The following is a 15,827-nucleotide window of genomic DNA, read 5'->3' as shown; positions in this document are numbered from 1 at the left end:
GACCTAGCATCTTATGGATAAAATCTTTTTTCTGTCTGTATTTTATATCTATCAGACCCTGCCCTTGAAGATCTAGCAACAAGCTTCAGGGCTCTGCCCGTCCTCCAAATCCTTACAGTAACAGCCTTTTTTTATTATTTTTTTTTAACAACAACAACAACAACAAACAAACAAAAAACCTCCGCCTAGAAATTACTGAAAACAATAGGTATCTATCACTTGCCCCAGACTTTGTCTCAGTTGATTTTTCTTTTCAAATGTGGTTCTTAGTTTTGTTTTCTGGTTTTGTTTTGTTTTTCCTTTATGCAAGGAATACCTACACCAGGAGGTATTAGTCCAGTTCTTGAAGACCTAGTCCCCTTGATATCCCTTCTTGGATCCTTTTCTAAGTAGAGAGTGGGACAGAACATCCCAGAGCTCTCAGCTCACTTGGAAAGGGCAGAGAAAGCATCTCTTGCAGAAGCTGGATAATTACACCAATGACCCTTTTCCACTTGCAAATGAAGCTTGGAATAAGACTTTTCACTTTCTTCTAGCCCTTACAGAAATGGTCACACAAGAAACATTCTTAAATTTTTCTTCCACATTCCCAAAGCTGCACCCTCACTAGACACAAACATCGAACCCTCAACTCACCCCACAATAATGAGGTATTCTTAATTGTCCTGCCTTACTCATCATCTACTTTTACTTTTCTATCTTTGTTCTAAGAAATCTTTCCCAATATGCCCTTTCTTCTGACTTCCATATTTCTGATCATTGTTTATCTTTTACTGCAATTTCTTCAGTCTCTCAGATTCAGACTCTTGGATTCTTTGAGTCTTTTTTTTTTTTTTTTTTTTTTTAATTTGCTATAGGTGACATTTGCTTGCTGGATGGAGTGACAGAGAGAGGGACAGAAACAGAGAGAGGAACTGAGAAAGCATCTCCATGGGGAATGATCATGCCACAACCCCTTCTTCTCCATTCTCTTCTGGAGATTTGAGGCACACACATTCAGCATGTTTTCCAAACCACCAAATCTGGGACGTGAATCACACAGCCAGCTATGTAGGATCCAGATGCCTTAACCACCATACTACCAGCTGCTCTGTCTCCCTCCTTACTCGCTCTCTCTGCTCAGAGTCCTGTGTATTCTTACATCTGACCCATTTTTTCCATCACCAAGACTGATACTGGCATTAGTCCTGATTACTCTTCACTACATTTCATGTAACAATTTGCCAGCATTTTCACCAATTGTTTAATTTTTTGCACTCTAACCCATGATACCCTTTCCACTTAATCTTCCAAAAAGGGTGATCTGAGAAAGCAACCCCCTGCTCCAACACTTGTGACCTCATTCATTCATTGTGTCCAAACACTGTACTAGTTACTGTAGATAGCAATTATGAATGATGCAAAGCTGTCCAAACTCTAATGGAGTTCATAGTATATCAGGAGAGAAAAAAATTAACCCAACATTAAAGGTAGCTACTCTCCATGACTTTCAAAAATCTCTCCAATATAATCATATATTTTTATCTTTCTTTCAGTGATGAAGGCATTCCTCTGACTTTTACAATACATCTCTTTTTTTTTTTTTGCATGTATAAATAAAAAGAACTGTACATGGCAGTCTCTCTGAGTTTAAACTTGGCAAAAATTTTGTGTATCAATTTTGTAGACTTTAAATGGTAATAATATGAAATAGTCACTGGCATGTGTTCAGAACTTACTTTGGACCAACAAACCCTAGTGGTTAAAAGTACAGACTCTGGGTCATACTGCCTAGTCCTGAGTCCTGGCTCTGCTCCTTAGTTGCTGTATGACTTGGGTATATCAGGGCCTGGGCATCTTTATTTGTCAAATGGACAGAATAGTGTTGGGATTGATTAAATAAGTTAACGTACAAACCTTTAAAACCAGTAGCAAATAGAAGGCATGGAGGTTGGGCAGCTGGATCCCACATGACCAACTGCACAGTTCCAGTCCTGGACCACAGCTTGAGAATCAAGCCAAATGTGTGTGCCTGTGTGTGTGTGTGCTCAAGGTCCCTGGAGGAGAATGGAGGAGGAGGAATTCTAGTGTGACTGTCCCCTCCAAGGGGTGATTTCTCACTTTCTCTCTCTTTCTGGTGAGCATGCTTGCCCTATAGCAAACTAAAAAACAAAAAACAAACCAACAAAACAAAACAAAAAGAAACAGTGCCTACCATACTGTAAGAGATATATAAACCTTAGCCATTTCTGCTATTGCGTTCCCGAGTAGGCTGTACTATTATCCATATTTTGCCATTCAGGAAATGAAATACCTGGCTCAGGGTTCCACAGAAAGTGATAAAATCAGGGTTCAAATCTGTACATTCTGTCTTTAGAGCAGGTACTAACAACTGCCATGCTGTCTAACCTTCAGTATAGGATGACCATAAGACTAAAAGGAGATAATCAATATTTAATAAAATCTAAACCTGTAATGCACTAGGACTATATAAGGTATTATTAACCATGCCATAAGTTATAATTGAAAAAGATACTATTTTTTTCAGTCACTTGAAATCTTTTAATTATATCAGTATATACATCAATAAACATTTCTATGGTATGGGATAATTTAGACAACCTTTCACATACCCAATTTAATTCCTATTTCTGCTTTGCAAAGATGGCCAAGTTAGTATTATCTCCATTTTAAAAATGAGAAGGCTGAGCATCAGAAAAGTTAAGATACCTCCTCAAGTGTTCAAAGGTAGTAAATGAGAACATCTCTAACATAAATCTGAAGCCCCAAATGTCATCCTTGCTTCACTAAAATACTCTGCTGTTTTCTAATGATTTATATTTCAGCAGATTAAACAGCTAACTTTTATGATGTGGTTTGCCATTATAAATATATGTATGTAAATACTAATAGATCTTTGCATACGACAGCATACCTACTTAACTCACATTCTTTCCTTGTTCTTTTTACAGATCGTGATTGCCAGCATCATGTGCAGTTACAACAAAAGCGACTGGATGGAACTCTCAAAAATGGCTGAGGTAATGACTTCCTTAGTATATATTTATTTTATTTCTTCCCACCAATTTTTATTAGTTCTAAATAAAGAGCTGCCATGAAAAATAATACACAGAAGTGAAATTGAATTGAAAATGTAACTTAAAACATTTCTACTGTAATTTGTTTACCCTGTGTTTTCATTAAAGTGATGGAAATGTAAATTTAAAAGGAATTTATTCTATAAAAGCGGTCCCTTGGATTTCACACACTACCTAAAAATCTTTTATTCTCTGAATCCATATAGTCTTTATTTGCATATTAAGCAAACTGTATATTATGATGGATGCCATGATAAAATTTAATTCTGCCTTTGAGAATCTAACTTGATCTTACCTCGCCTTTAGGCAAACTAGTTTGACAGTAAGAGAAGAAATTTTGAATATAAAACTCTTGAATATTTAAAATATAAAAGGTTCATTTAATACTATTCTCGTTTGAATACAGACATGCATAAAATGGTAGGACAGAATGCTCCTGAATGGAACACTAGTCAGCAGGTTTTTTATAATATAAATTGAATCCTGCACAAATGCAAACAACTAACCATGTGCCTCGAATTTGTATTTCAACTAGAAAAATACATACTTAAAATTGTACACTTATGTCCATCATGCTGTCATGAAATATAGTCTAGACAGTTTTGCTGGAGTTTCTCAAAAACCTTTCAGCAATATGTAGAAGACTCAATCTAACAATACTTAGAACTAATTGGCTCTACATTATAAAATATTATAATGCTCTTTATAGTGTTCAGAAATGTTCATTGTACATTTTATTTGGATATTTTTAAACTGTGAGGGGAAAAATTACTTCTGGGATTTAGGGGGGTGAAATTAAACACGATCAGTAATTGGCTTCGTGATCTTCTGTGCTGGGTCCATTTTATACATGTATTTACCTAATTGACCATGAAATCTTCCACAGAGCCAGGGCTTGGCATGAGCTTTGCCAATTTTAAGCTGACTATGATGAATGACTTTATCACGCTGCTTGCTTCTCTGCCTTTCTGTGAGAATAAAATACTTTAAAAAATTGTTTTCTTCAGTAATGGACATTAATTTTTAAATAGGCCCATTTACTTTTAAAAAGTCAAAAGCTGTAATTATAAACATACTAGCTTACTTAAAGCTTTTTTTTCACACTTTGCATCTATCTTTAGTTGCCATTTTATTTAATTTCACCTTCTGAGTACTCTATAGAGAAAAAAAATAAGTGGAAAGAAATAAGAGAGATAGAAAGCAAAAGAAAAAATAGAAAGAAAGAAGAAAGGATATGGCTTCTATTCAGTCACCACAGTCTATAAAATCTCTCCACAGGAGGACAATCTACATATCAAGAAAGTCAATCTGTAGATGGTGTCAATTAAAACATAATCTTCCTATAATCTTAAATCTGCTGTAACACAAGGAGTATCACATGAAGGGAATTTCCCCAGGCCTTTAAATCCCTTTGGAGGGTACCATAATTCATGATGATTGTATCACAGCTTAGAGGAGGCACCCAATGACATTTATAGAGTCAGTATTTGGTTTTACTTTTATGAACACATGCTTCAAAAAAGAGTAAAACAGATTGTCATGCAATAGAAGACCCATATAAACAAACCTACAAAAACATTTCCAAGCTAAAGTTACTGTATCACCAAAAATTTACATTTCTTTGGGGGTGGTGATGATACTCAAATACGGCAGACACTCAGCACTCCAGCAGGCCCACTGTTCTAAGGTAAGTAGATGACTTGATGTGATCATGTATATACTTTAAGTGCTATAATTCCTCTTCTTATGGTAGATTAATTTTTGAATTACACAATAGGGGATCAAGTAAACCTGCTATCAGCTTTTTACTACTATATCTGAATGACAGAAATCATGTATGTGTATAAGCAGAACAGACACAACTATACAAGAACGTGAAAACATTTTAAGATTGAGGAACTGTTAGAATTAAAATTTGTACCATGAAGGGTCATTATTTTCTTTTTTTGTGTTTCACTGAGCCTACCTGCCATGTTATTTTACTGTTAAAAAAAAAGGAAGAACTTAGGTACATGTTAAAATATAAGTTCAGTTAAATGCTGTTTCTAAAAGTGAATGTATGTCCAATCTATCTTCTTTATCATATACATATTTTTGAGAAAGATTTGTTTTTTGTTTTGTTTTATTTTGGAAATAAAACCATATTGAACCAACCTTTCCTTTTTACTCTAATCTTAGAATATGCATGTTTTAAAGGTTTTTATACATTTTTGAACCCGGTTTGAATTTGTCATGTTTTCTGAGTACTATGAAAAAGAAGCAGCCTCTGGAACAGTTTTCACAGCTAGGTATCAATAACATTATTGGCTTTACTCAGTTTTCTTAGACTATGTATCTGGTTACAGCCTCTCCTACTTTCTGGGACATTGATAACTTTTTTTTAATTCTGTACACAGAATATCTATGAAGTTCCTACTATGTGTAAATTTCCTGACCAGCCTAAACAAAGGTGAATGAGTTACAGCTTCAGCCATGAAGACATGTTTATAGCTTCAGTAGATATAGATACAGATATGTGTATTTATATATATATATGTCAACACGAGCCATTATTGAAGGCTCACAATAACACATTTTTAAATAGCTCTTGAATCCATTTTAATAGATCTTGATCCGTTTCTTTCTGAATGTGTATTAGCCTAAATAACAGAGACTAAGCCAAGGGTTAACATGAAAAAGCATTGTTGAAGGATACAATCCCAGAGCAGAAACAATGCGGAGTGGGAGGAGAGATGGGGAGAAAGGAAAGCAAATACTCTTAATGCATTATAGAACTGACCACAACTTCACAAGGGAATCGAGCCCATTGTTTAGTCACGGGGATAAATCTGCCTTAGAGAATCATCCTGACTCAGCAGTTTAGAGAGGAAGGGCCAGGACTGTAAGCACATAATAGCTCCTTCCTTCTGCCTCTGCTTGGTTGGTTTTCAGAAATACTATTCAACTTTTCTCTGCACTTTGGTGTTTTGTGCCCTCCCCCTCTGGACCGCAGTTAGGCAAACCAGATCCCACATCATGTCGTGTGATGCTTCATCTAGCTCAGGAAGAGGCCATAGACATTTATCAGTCCTGGGCACTGGCATTCCTAGAGTTCCCACTTCCATGGGGACAATGGAAAGGTGACAAAGCCAACCCTCATCTCAGGGGAGACTGTGAGAGCTGACAGTTATAGAGGATGTGAGGATGGCAACAGGGCCTGGGGCTTCTTTGAACTAGTGGCAAAAGCTTGGGTGGTGAATTTGAAGGAGCCCTCAAATCTGAAGGAGTGTATGAATTGGATGTGGCTCTGTATGCATCACTGCCACGCAATCCAAGTTTATCTGCAGTAACTCCACTGATCTTGCTCTCAGTCAATCCAAAGTCTTTCCAGCTCTCCTAAATTCAAAACGCTTAACTTGTCCTACAGTTTCTGCTGGGCCTGCCTCATGCATAATTCCCCAGTGTCGTCTTGGATTTATTCACCACATTCCAGCTCTCCTTGCCTTCTTTACCTCCTCCAATATATTCCCAACTTAGAGCCTTTGCTATTACCTTGTTCTTTCTCAAACCTGAGTCCTCTGGTTCCATAGGTTAAACCTCCCTGTCCTATACCCTTTAAGACTTTTTCTTTAGTTTTGTCATAAAGTTAATGAAGCTTAGGCTTCAGGACCCTTATTTTTAATATTTTTCTTAAAGACATTTTCAGAATTATTTAAGCTTTAGACCCTCCCAAATCTATCCATTTCTGCCTAAGCTTTTCTTCTGAAGCATTTAGTAAAGGGGAGATTAAGGGTGGTGCCATTAGCCACTACTAACTGTTAAGTTGTGCTGCTCTCTACAAACAAGTTCTGTGACAAGTGGAAAGCCCTGTCTCATTCACTGTTTAATTCTCAATTCCAAGTCCAGGGCTTTGCCCCCAATAAATATTTGTTAAATGAAATAAAAAAATACAGAACTTAAGTTTTGCCATGCAACAAACAAAAAAGGACATTTTTACAGAATAAAGTGGGAAGAGTGGTACTTTATTTGTACCAACAAACATAAAGTAATTAAGGTCCCCAAATGAAGGTTTTCAGTCAGGGACCTGAGGAGCGATTGCCAAGCGTCTGATGCCATTGGTAGACAACAAATGTCCAATAGAGAGTCACAGGTACCAAACAAAGTGGCCACACTAGAAAGCACTTACAGCCAAGTTCTCATCATTTTTTACCTGCTCTCCGGGCCAGCAGTATGTCATTAAATTAAATAGGTGTTAGAGTTAGGAAATCTCAAGTAGGCTGGGGTAAAAATGCACACACAGACAAATTACCAAAATTATGTAGGACGATTGGATGTTAGTCCTTGGATAGCAATGGTGAGCAGAACAGAATGTGATCAGATGGACATCCAGCTGGAAATAAGTGACAGTATCTGACTTCATGTCCAATGGGGTCCAGACCCATTCATTGTCTTTCTTGGCTCCGTTTGCTTCAGAGAAGTTTAAGATCCCAGAGACTATATATCTCCAATTTGGGGTTTTTGAGACCAGGTGATAGTGTTGATACTTAGAAAGTCAACATCTGTCTTGATGTAATCTTTTAACAGAAGAATTTGAAAGAGAGTCCATGGTACACTGTCCTCACTGTGCTTGGGCTCTGATGCCCTTAGAGGACCCTCACCACCCATGGAAGCTTTCCTTTCCCACTTGGGCTCTGATACAGCACACCAAACTTTCCTCCAATAGACAGCCTTTCACTCTGCTCAGGCTCTGAAACCCACATGGGTCCTGGTGTTTCCTCCTCAAGAGCTCACAGTCACCTTCCTTGCTCTGTCTCGAGCAGTGACTTAGCAGTATGAACAGGAAGGTAAGGAAGATGAAGGGAGAGGTACGTAAAAGTAAAAGAAAAGAGAAATAAGATTTTTCATATCTTATTTTTAGTATATGTTATACAAGGGCTTGCAGGGGTTTACAGTTTTGCTACCTTGATTCTTTTGAGAGTTTTTATATAGTTCAGAGAATTTTAGAGACTACACTGCCACACTGTTCCAAGAATTCTCCAGAGTAGTTTTCATTTCTTTTTTGTTCTCTTCCCCTGGCCCCTGCTAAGATATAATTAGGGCTATGTAAGTTACCTTAAACCCTTTTCAGATCAAGGTAGAGGGAGGACAAGTCAAAAGTTCTAGTTGGATAATGAACAGATATGTATTTAGATAGATAAATGATAATTAGGTGATAGATATATAATATTGGTTTACACACTTGTGTAGTATTTACTACATTCCAGGTTTCATTCTAAGTCATCGACTTTCATTAAATTTATTTATGTCTTACAACAACCACTATTGTTTTTCCCTTTTCCTAAATAAGGAAACAGAGGCAAAAATCATTAAATAACGTGCTCAAGTTAACATAACTAATATGTGGTAAAGGCAGGATTCAAACCCATGAAATCTGGTTCCAGAATTTATGCTATTAACATATACACTCTACTTCATGTAGACAGATGATAAATAGGTAATGTAGCAAATGAGAAATCACGTATTTCCCATGTCATTGCCTTCGCTTGCTTACTTAATTTTGTAATCATTTAGGTGAAGTAGAATAAATTCTGTGCTAAGTGACTAAACTAAAAAGCTTGTGACTAACAGGAGTCAGAATCCATGCCCAGTTTCAGCTAATTTAACATTTCATGCTAATTCAGCAATTAAGGCTTTTTGAATGGTTATAGTTGCTTGGAGATGGACTTAACTGCCTTTTAAGGTGGTGTGAATTCTGTGAGAGAAATACTCAAGTAGAGGGCAAACGAATGTGTTGCTTCTCTTACTGTCACCTTGAGCAGCACTCTCAGTTTTTGAGGCCTACATGCTCATTTGAGACCTTTCTAGGAGGGTCTGGTGAGTGGGTATTTGTGTGTTTCTATAATATTGGAGAAATTTTAATAATTAGTCACTGAAAAGACTTTATATCAGACAGGTGACTTTAAAAGAATAGGAGGAAAGAGGGAGGGGATCAGGGGAAAAAAATCATTTAACAGATACAAAAATGAAGAGTTAACTATTGTTGATAATGTACTTGGTGATATATATATAATGTGACTAATATGCATTGTTTTCACACTGGGAAAAGCTATTTTGTATGCTTTAAAGATGTATAATGACAGAGCTAGCAGGTGGCGTGGTGGTTAAGGTGCTGGGCTTCCACATGGTTCAAGTCCTGGACCCAGCATCTTGAATATCATGCTGGGCATGTGTGTGTGCATGCCCAAAATCCCAGGAGGAGAATGCAAGAGAAAGGATTGTGGCATGGTCATCCTCCCAGGGGAATGATTTCTGATTTTTTCTCTTACTGTCTCTCTCTGTCTCTTTCTAGCAAATGCATGTGCTCTATAACAAAAACTTAAAAAAAAAAAAAAAGAAAAGAAAAGATTTGAAGTAACTAAATGTGAATTAAAATAAATTTTTAAAACTGATAATGTGTGGGGACCAGCACTTAGCATAATGGCTATGTCGCTGGACTCCCATGATATATAATATATATATATAAAATGGATATTAACTTTTACCACAACTACATAAGCTGTAAGGATATTCTGTTGTTATGTACACTATAACAACTACAGCTATGAAATAAGTAATTTCTTTTTTTAAAGAGAGATTTTTGCTATAGGGCATGTGCACTCACCAGTTAAACAGAGACGGAAAGACAGAAAACAAGAAATCACCCCCAAGGAAGTATAACCATGCCATGGATATTAACTTTTACCACAACTACATAAGCTGTAAGGATATTCTGTTGTTATGTACACTATAACAACTACAGCTATGAAATAAGTAATTTCTTTTTTTAAAGAGAGATTTTTGCTATAGGGCATGTGCACTCACCAGTTAAACAGAGACGGAAAGACAGAAAACAAGAAATCACCCCCAAGGAAGTATAACCATGCCACAATCCGTTCCCCTCCATTCTCCTCTCAAGATCTTGGGCACACATGCACCTGGTGAGTTTAAGTCACCAGGTCTGGGATTCGAACTGTGATCAGCTATGGGGGAGTACAACGACATAACCATTACACCACCTACTGGTCCCAAAATAAGTAATTTCTAACATGTCGTAATTGTGGGTAAGAACTCAGGCTCTATCAACATGCTTAGGTTCAAGACTCCTCTCTTTTAAGCTATGGGATATTGAAGAAGTCACTTGAAATCTCTATGCCTTGGCTTTATTGACTGTAAAATGAAAATAATGGAAAACTTCACTTTTCATCAGATCTAGGATTAAAACTCAAGATTTCAGCAGACTATGCTTTGGCCATGCTTACTACCAAATCTAGCACTAGAGAAATTATAGAAGTTAAGCAGGAGAATATAAAACATGAATTGCTTTGTTTATCCCTCATTCCTCAAATTACTAATTTAAACTTTTAATAGGGTTTTGTTTACTCTTAAAGTTTTCACAGACTTCACAAGAATTCTTAGATTCTCTGAATATTCAAAGAATGTATGGGGTTAACTATTTTGTTCATTTTGAGAGGATTCATTTATATACAAGGAAGTAATGAATTAAGTAAGAAAGATTCCTACTTAATTATTAAATTAAGACAAAAGAATACATCATGTTTCTTGGCATGACTATTTTTAAAAGAGATAAAATTAATTTTTTAGTTAAAAAAATTTGGGGGGCCAACAGGTGACATGGAGATTAAGCCACCTTCACCAGTGACGTGAAGGTTAAGCCACCTTCACCAGTGACTGTACTGTTCTAGTCTGGATCCAGCAGTTTGGAAAAGAAACATGCCGGGAATGTGTGTATGCATACATGCCCAAAATCCACAGAGGAAAATGGGGGAGAAGGGACTGTGGCATGACCGTCACCCATGGGAGGATGCTTTCTTACTTTCCCTCTCTCTCTGTCTCTCTCCAGTGAGTACACACACCCTATAGCAAAAACTATTTAAACTATTAATTATACTCATTCATTTTTAGCTAGTTTACATTTTTTACATGCTTACTCTCAGTATCAATTATTAAAAAATAGTAAGGTTTGTTTCTATAAAAAATAGAAGCTGTTTAGGAAAGAATAAATGTAGTACCAGACATATCTGGGTTATAATCTCCACTGAGTCACTTAATAACTAGACTTATCGTTTAATCTCCCTGTGCTTCAGTTTTCTCATCTATAACATTGGTATTATAATAATACAAAGATTATGAGAATACAGGCAACAAACATGAAGAACAGTGAGTGGTACCCTTTAAGCGCTCCGTAAGTATTTTGTTGGTTACTGTTGTTGGCTTTGCTGTTATGCACACCTTACTTTGAGAGAGTTGAAATATATCTCACTAGAGAAAAGTGATGCAGAAAACAGAATAGTTAAAATTTGACAAATGGAGCCTTTGTGGAGTCATCAGTGGTACAAGCACATTGGTAAACAAATATAGCTTCAACTTTTCTTTTCCTTCCATGTCTTAAAGGCTTCTGGAGCAGATGCCCTGGAGTTAAATTTGTCCTGTCCACATGGCATGGGAGAAAGAGGAATGGGCCTGGCCTGCGGGCAGGTAAGGACCTGTCGTTGTGTATGGCAATGGGCAATGTGACATAACAGGCCCCCTGTATGGATAGCTACTGTACCTTAGGCAAGGAGATGATTGGATCAGATGACTGGCTTGAGACTTCCAGGTCTGCATTGTTTAAATATTTAGTGTTTAAAAAGTGGAAAATGAAGAAAGCTGAAATTACAGCAACTGTTTAGTTTTATTGGGGAAAATATCACATTATGTGCTTGACAGGAAGTAATATCATAACAAATAGTTCTTTAGAAGCAATGAAGCAGAATTAGCTGATTTCAAATGCAATGTTCTTTGTTCATCCCTGATGCTGATCCAGTTTCTCTGGAGCAATATACTGTACGAAATGCATTGTTCGCAGTGATTTTGTAGTAAATGGGGCACAGCACAAATTGCATTTTACATTTTTTAGCATATGATCATTATTTCCTAACTGTGGTTGGGGAGTTGCAAAAAGACTTTGATGCTATTTTTACTTTTGGAAACAATAAGTAGAACCATCATGTTAAAATATGTTCAAAAAGCTAATAAATAAAATGTGTTATATATATATATTTATACATCTTTATGTAACTAGAAATGATGTTATATGATAAAGAACCATGTAAAAGCTTAATGCTAAGAAGGTGAGTATTTTGCATCTAATTTAGCTTTTATGCCCAGAGGGAAATAGTGTGAATTAAATAATATAAAATGTTGTAATTTCTGACAGATTTCCTAGTCCTGGAAAGGTTACTTTTATCTCCACATCTGGCACAGAGCCTTGTAAATAGTAGATGTTCAACTTTTTTTTTTTTTGAACCTGAAGTCATCAGATTGATTTGAATTAATCTCAGAGGCTCTTAATTTGGAAGGGCAAAAAGTTCTGCTTATTTACAAGAACATAGGTTGCTATTTTCATATTAGCATCCAGGGAGAGTTTTGAAGTCCTTTGTAAATATTTAATTAACATTAAAAATATATGTGAAACATAGGAAGAAACAATTCTATGTCGCAGCAGTAGAGCAAGGGCTGGTCAAATATGAGAGGACTTCAAAATGTTTGTGGAAAATGAAATTAAAGTATGAATTAATTTCTGGTGCAAACACTTTTGAAATCCTTACATAGTTTTTATTACAATGCACGTTCTTCATAAATGTTCTGTAGACCCTTAATATTTTTCAAGTATATCCTCTGTTCTACTCATAACAGGCTACCAACAAGATCAGTAAGGGTTGTAACAGAATCAAAATTCATAATTACCCCGTGGGAGGAAAATGTCATTATACTGAATCATGACTTTTCTAAGTCACATAATTAGATACAGTTCATCTGTCAAGATAACATTGATCCAAAGGTAGAGCACACTGTTCTGTAAGGCTGATCCACATGGAAGAGCTCCATGTTCACATCCAGAGACCTGCCTGATTACCCTGGACACACTTGTACCCTTGATCCCAAGCTGGCCAAAGCTGGGACAGATCACAGACTCTATTGGGAGTGCTGTCTCTATGTCTCTCTCTGCATTCATGGAAAAGACAGATGAATAAACTTTATATATATTATGTATATCTTATATTTTAAATTATATATATATGTATATATATACACACATATACATACACACACACATATACACACACATATATATATATGAACTAAAATTAGGAAGAGTCCTAAAAGGATACTTCAAACAGGGCCTAAATAATATTGCTCATCTCAGATCAAGGTTGTCTCTTTACTTATTTCATATTCTCTGAACATTAAAACCAAAATATTTTGTAGTGACATGGATAAAAACAACTATGGAAAATATAAATCTTTTGACCACTCTGTTAAGGAAGGGTGCATTTTAATATTTATTCTTTGCCACAAATGTAACAATTTATTTTGAAATGGTGGGCTATACCCCCCCCCAAGTTTATTTTTTAAAAGTAGGGTTTTGGTCTATGAGCATGTCAGAACTTAACCAGCTGTTAAGTGTCGTAGGTGTACACTCTCTAGAGAGTTATTTAGCCACATTAATTTTTGCATAGCCTTTGGCTGAGTAAGAATGTCAAATGCTAAAATTTTGCAGTCAGCGATATCATTAAGATTTCTACTAGTCTTAGAAAACATATGTCCCAAAACCCATGCTATCTTGGCTGAAGGAAACAGGAACATTTCCATTTCTCTTATTAGTTATAATCTCTACAATGAAACCAATTCTTCCTGTCAGCCAATTTTGGAAATCTTCTTTCGAATTATATTCTCTTGTAAATTATATAATTGAAAAATAAAGCTAATTTAATCCTTTTTGCTGTAAAACATTTGAAATTATTACTCTGCCTCAGGACACATAAGTGTTCAGTATTTTAAATGAAAGGAAGAAAGAATATATTGCATTTTTAAGAATGACTTTACTATAGCTCTGACTTTTAGAGTGAACATAAACCCATCTAAGATTTATTCACTTTTTCCTACTTTTCTTTCCCTTTCTCTACTTCCTGTTCCTGTTTCTCCCTCCTTTCCTAGGTTCTAGAGTCTTGAACAAGTGTAAGAAGTTAGGATAGGAAATTCATATTCAGTGTGGCAGGACCAAGGAACACTTCCAGTTCCTCTTCCCATCACAACTGATATGGCATTCCATTTATTGGAAGCGTTTTGTGTCCCAAGCTCAGAGCTATATGCGTTGTCAGAGCCTGATAAATGTTTGCTTCATGAATCAGACAGTGTCGTTAGTTCCACAGCTAGAATATTTATGTATCAGAGACACTTTCTTGTAGGGTGTATTTTCCTGTATAAACACCTATTTTTATCCTTCTTTATCTCAAATATTTTTCTGACAAATATTTAATAAGTGAAAAATATTGTTTTTGTACCCAAGTGATTTTGCCTGTGTATAATCAGCATACATTGCACACGCACACACACTCATACGCAAATACACATACACTCACACTAACAATTGTAAAATATATGAACAGAAAAGTCCATAACCTCTACTCTACAGCACACAGGCATCATATATACTATGATATTTGTAGAAATAAAGGAAATTTCAAGCTGACCTTGGAGATTTGAGTTTTGTGTTTCTGCAAAGTGAAGCTTCATTTAAAATATTAAGCACATCAGCATTGCGTAGTGTTTGAAGTTAGTTTCTTTCTAGCTGTCTCAACCACCAAGCCACTTGCCGGCCGGTAGTTTCTTTCTATATCCTTTCCATCAACCATCTGTGTTACCTTAACCAAACCACTTACTCTCCTGAAGCATAAGTTTCCTTCTCTAGGATAGGAGATTTAAACTATAGTAGATGATATCTAAATTCCCTTCAAGCTTTAATATTCTGTGAATGTTACCATTATAGGTACCAGGCTAATAGGTTATTTTAAAGTTACCCTTAAAGACATTTGATAAAGCAAATGCAACTATAAAAAAAAATGAATGTGCATTATGTTACTTTTCAAAGATACTTTACTATTATTTACTTAGCCTGCATAAAGTCAGGGTTTTATTTATGTAATTTCTAACTGCTTTTACATCAACCAATGCTGCTCACTTTTTGGTATAGTTTACTTCTTTTGATCTAAGTAGCAGTTGATCAAAAAGGCTGTCATTGGCTAAATAGATTATCCATAGTTAAAGCAGCAAAAACATAACCCTTGGTTTTGTAATAAAGCATGCTCTTCCATTTTAGATAGTGGTATTCCCAGTAACCTTGATGCTGTAGAAGAGGTGTCCAGTTTTAGTTTGTTCACTTCAGATTCAAAGTTATATCATGACATTAAAAAAAAAAAAAAAGAAATGATACTCTTCAATCTCCTCAAAACAACCCTCTAGGGAACCAGCAGTTAGCGTAATGGCTATGTCGCTGGACTCCCACGTAGTCGACCGCGGTTCGCGTCCCGGAACCATTAGCTTAATCCCACGGGCGCGTGTGCGTGCGTGCCCAAGATCCTGAGAGGAGAATGGAGGAGAAGGGATTGCAGCATGACCATCCCCCCTGCGGAGTGATTTCTCGCTTTCTGTCTCTATGTCTCGCTCTGTCTGGCGAGTGCACGTGCCCTATAGTGAAAATCTCTCAAAAACAAACAAACAAACAAACAAAAAAACAACCAAACAAACAAAAAAAGAAAATATAGAAGGATCTCCCTTGTTTTCCCATCACCCAAACTACAAACCTACAGGATCTGTACTCATTCTGTCTGTCTTAATACCATTCAATAATGTTCCTGAGAGGAGAATGGAGGAGAAGGGATTGTGGCTTGG

General features: G+C 36.2%; 1 protein-coding gene across 1 annotated transcript in view; it reads left to right on the top strand.

The window, feature by feature from the left end:
- DPYD (dihydropyrimidine dehydrogenase) overlaps positions 1-15,827 on the top strand; it is a 994,283-nt gene that overhangs the window by 671,427 nt on the left and 307,029 nt on the right. The window contains exons 15-16 of the mRNA XM_006169013.2: positions 2,952-3,020; positions 11,508-11,591. Coding sequence (XP_006169075.1) covers positions 2,952-3,020; positions 11,508-11,591 — 153 coding nt within the window. The remainder of the gene's footprint in view (positions 1-2,951; positions 3,021-11,507; positions 11,592-15,827) is intronic.

This window comes from Tupaia chinensis, unplaced genomic scaffold (assembly GCF_000334495.1).
Source record: "Tupaia chinensis unplaced genomic scaffold, TupChi_1.0 Scaffold146687_1, whole genome shotgun sequence".
Lineage (NCBI taxonomy): Eukaryota > Metazoa > Chordata > Mammalia > Scandentia > Tupaiidae > Tupaia > Tupaia belangeri.
The sequence above is the reverse complement of the archived record's forward strand: the minus strand, read 5'-3'. Positions and strand labels throughout refer to the sequence as shown.